At 47.8% G+C, this 3,620-nt stretch overlaps 1 protein-coding gene across 1 annotated transcript; it reads left to right on the top strand.

Annotated features, from left to right (window-relative positions):
• The first annotated feature begins 511 nt into the window (after positions 1–511).
• Positions 512–3,256, top strand: LOC134472829 (phospholipase A2, membrane associated-like). The gene is made up of 5 exons (XM_063235210.1): positions 512–618; positions 1,402–1,451; positions 1,609–1,753; positions 2,013–2,125; positions 2,925–3,256. The coding sequence occupies exons 2-5, from the start codon at positions 1,412–1,414 to the stop codon at positions 3,065–3,067; spliced, it is 441 nt and encodes a 146-aa protein (XP_063091280.1). The 5' UTR covers positions 512–618; positions 1,402–1,411; the 3' UTR covers positions 3,068–3,256.
• Positions 3,257–3,620: the final 364 nt, after the last annotated feature.

Below are 3,620 nucleotides of genomic sequence, written 5' to 3'. Positions count from 1 at the left end.
CCAGGGGCAGGGCTAGGGTGTAGTCTTCATCACCTCTTGGAATGTAGAAGCTTAGCATGTGAATGAATGACTGATGGATCCTGTGAATAAATAGAACTTCATGCTCTTCCCTTTCCCCAAGTGTTACATTTAGCAGAAGAAATGAGCAACCCTTACTTAGTAAATGGCCCATTTACTGTGTAGATGGGTACACGGCCCTTGTCCACCATGGAAGTGGTTTCAGGGAGCCGACTGGTTGTCACACACAGATCTGGTTACACGAATTTACTTGGTCAGGAACTAAGCCATGGGAAAGTCTCCCAAATGACTTCAGATGTATTCCGGCAGTAGCGCATCACATGAAAGATTCACCGGGGCTTCACAAACCTGTAACTAAGAAAAAAATAAATTTAGAAAGGATTTTACAAGGCTTATCTCTGGCCTACCAACTGATCTTGAAAGAAAGATATTACCCATGACAATGGGTGGGCCAATCTTTGAGTACAATTGACCACACCTGTGCCTCACCATATGCCCATGCACCCTAACATCCCAGAGGACACAGCTATTTAAGGGCAGCTGGAGTACAGGAAAAATAAGACAGTCACTTGGCAGATCAATTCCAGCAACCTCAGAGAGGTAAATACCCAGGCTAATACCCACTCAAGAGCATTAGAATTGCTGCCTATTTGCTGCCTTGGAGAGCAACTGAGTTATGCGTTTGCATGCGTGTATGTGTGGTCCATGTGTGCACCAGCATCACTGCACACAAATGGCATGTACAGGAGATGGTGAGTGCGCAAATGGGCTGTGTGAATTTGTGAGGATGCCAAACATAAGGATATGTGAAGTAGTGGGGGGTTCAATACCTTGCCCACACAACATCCATGTGCAAATATGTTTGTGTGTGTGTGGGGGGGGTAAATAGCAGGGCATTCATTTGCATGTGGTACGAGGTTGGTACACCTTGGAAAGAAAGTTTGTTTCTTTAGTTCAAGAGAAAAATATTGGGCATCAGACACTATGGACGTACAAGAAATGCCTGATAGGAGGTCAAAAATGTCTGACCTCTGACCAGCATTTGGTAATGAAACTCCTTCCATCCTCTCAAAAATCCTCCATCTTATGAGGGGCAAGGGAGGTCTCATGGCCTTATCATGTGAGGTGTCCAAAGATCCGAGGACTGCATATCTCAGACGTGCTGCCAGAGAACTAAGAACCGTCAAGAGGTGGTATATGGGCCAGTATTGTGGGAGGTCACTCCGTGTGCCCTTGTGTGTGACAGAGGTGCTCTCGCTGGATGTGACCTGGATGGAACAGTACCTATATGAACTCCTGGGTTGTGGAGCTGGGCAATAGAATAGGCACCTACAGAAGTGGGAAAGAAATTCAGGCCATTGAACGTGTATGCATTCTTCACAGAGATCTCAGTATGAAGGCCCTCCTGCTGCTGGCGTTGGTCATAGTCTCTGGTAAGAGCTGACTCTGATCCCCGAGTACATGGAGAGCACAGGGTGGGAAGCATCCTGCCGCCCACTTCTCCTTCTCACAAGAACAGTCTTCTCTCAGTGGGAGAAATAGCAGAAGAGACAAGGGCTTCACCTCCATCACCAGCCCATTCCCTTCCAGGTTTGCTTCAAGTCTATGGAGATTTGCTACAATTCTCAAAAATGATCAAGAGCAAGACAGGAAAGAATGCTGTTCCAAGTTATACTAGCTATGGTTGTTTTTGTGGCATAGGTGGCAAAGGAACCCCCAAGGATGCAACAGATTGGTAAGGTCACCGTGCCTTCTCTGCCCTCTGATCATTTCTGGTGCTGACAGGGCTTACAGCTACAATGACAGAACTGGTACACCGGTGGTTAAAAAATCCCAGCAAGTACTGCCTGGAAAAGCAGCCAGCATGCAAACTGTGCTCTAGACCATCCCAAAATCATCAGGTCTCTGTCCAGTGTAAGGGAAGAGTAGATGATGGGACACCAGGAACCCTAGAGGGGTACAAAGGCAGCCCTAACAGGATGTCCTCCTTCCAGGTGCTGTGCTACACATGGCTGTTGCTACAAACATCTGGAAAGACTTGGATGTAGTAATTTGAAAACTCTAAAATATGATGTTACCATAAGTGGGAGCTCAATCACCTGCAAAGGTAAGAAAATTTCCTGTGACCGCATCATGTTTCCCAGATGCTGAGGCCCCACTGTGCCAGGTCCTGGGCTGAGCACCAGAGATAGAATCACAAAGGAACACTATTCCTGTCTTACAAAGCTCATGGTTGAGTGGGAGGTAGAGCAACTGCGAGCACTGGGTAGGGAAGGCTGTAATAGGAAGGAAGTGAAAGGCAGACTCTTAACACTTCAAAGTGGTAGTGTCTATGCTGAATCCCAGAGGCTATGCAGAGATATAGGAAACAGAGGGTTGGAGTGTTTCCAGAGGAGGACCTAGAGGATCACAGACCATGCTGCCCCACTAGGGAAATTTTTGGCACTGGAGAGGGGGAAAGTGACACAAAGAAGAGGCTGGATAGGCCAGACCTTCCAGGCCTGGTGTCTGTAGGTTTTGTCTGAAAGCAGCAGGAAGCTGTTTAGCAAAGCAGTGGCAGGACTGGACATGCAGTTCAGAGACTCCCTCTAGGTTGTTCAATGTAAGGATGGCCAGTTAACCGCAGGAGGCTACCCTGAGCAAGTCACACGAGTTTTCCATGGACCCTGAGGGCTTCAAAGAGAGGGGTTCCCTTGGAGTTCAAGGCAGAGCCAAGGTGCATGATGCCCTGCATCCCTGACCTGCAGGCAAGAACTCTAGCTCCCACTGACCAGCAATATCCTGGAGCAGGTACTGTGTCAGATGAGGAGTACAGAGCCTATGGGGTTCTTATTTCTCCCTCCATGAAACCACAGAATAATAAGACTTAAAAATCCCACCTAGTGATGGCTTTCTTCTAATTTCAGTCATTCAGGACTCCTGTAAGAAACTGCTTTGTGAGTGTGATAAAGCTGCTGCCTCCTGTTTTGCAAAGAACTTGGACAGCTACAATCCAAGTTACCAGTTCTATTCCAATTTGTTATGCACGGGAAACAGCCCCAGTTGCTGAGAGGCCCAACTCCTGGGACACCTTGCCACCCAGTTATGAGTCCTCCACTCCAATACCTTCTGTCCCTACCCCAACTGAAATTTCCCACCTCCACCCACTGTTCCCCTCTGTGTCCACTTTCAGGCTAACAGCAGTAGCTACACCTGGAAGTGGGGTTTCCCGAATAAATCAGCTCATCTGTAAACTGCATATTTGCTTGTGTGTTTGTGCTCACTTTTGGTCACTCTTCATGTGAAAATGTACTATACCACAAACCAACACACAGGGAACAAATTCAAAGTTCAGGCTCTAGTCGCTGGCTGTCTGGGTCCAGTCCCAGCTGTCCCACAGCTCTGAACCTTGGTTTTCTCATTCAAAGAGAGATAACACTCATGCTGTTAGGGCCAACGCCGCAGGAAAAGAGACCCCAAGGACTCAAGTCTTGGTGAGGCAAAAAAAGTTTATTTCCATGCGCATGGGGTCCTCCAGGCAAACGAGTGCGGAGGGCCTCGAGGGGAATTTGTGCAGGGTTTTTAAGGACACAAGCGGGAAGCAAGCAGGTTTACAGAAGCAG

The sequence above is a fragment of the Cavia porcellus genome, unplaced genomic scaffold, assembly GCF_034190915.1.
Source record: "Cavia porcellus strain 051 isolate PalLab524CR breed Dunkin Hartley unplaced genomic scaffold, mCavPor4.1 scaffold_25, whole genome shotgun sequence".
Taxonomy (NCBI): domain Eukaryota; kingdom Metazoa; phylum Chordata; class Mammalia; order Rodentia; family Caviidae; genus Cavia; species Cavia porcellus.
The sequence above is the reverse complement of the archived record's forward strand: the minus strand, read 5'-3'. Positions and strand labels throughout refer to the sequence as shown.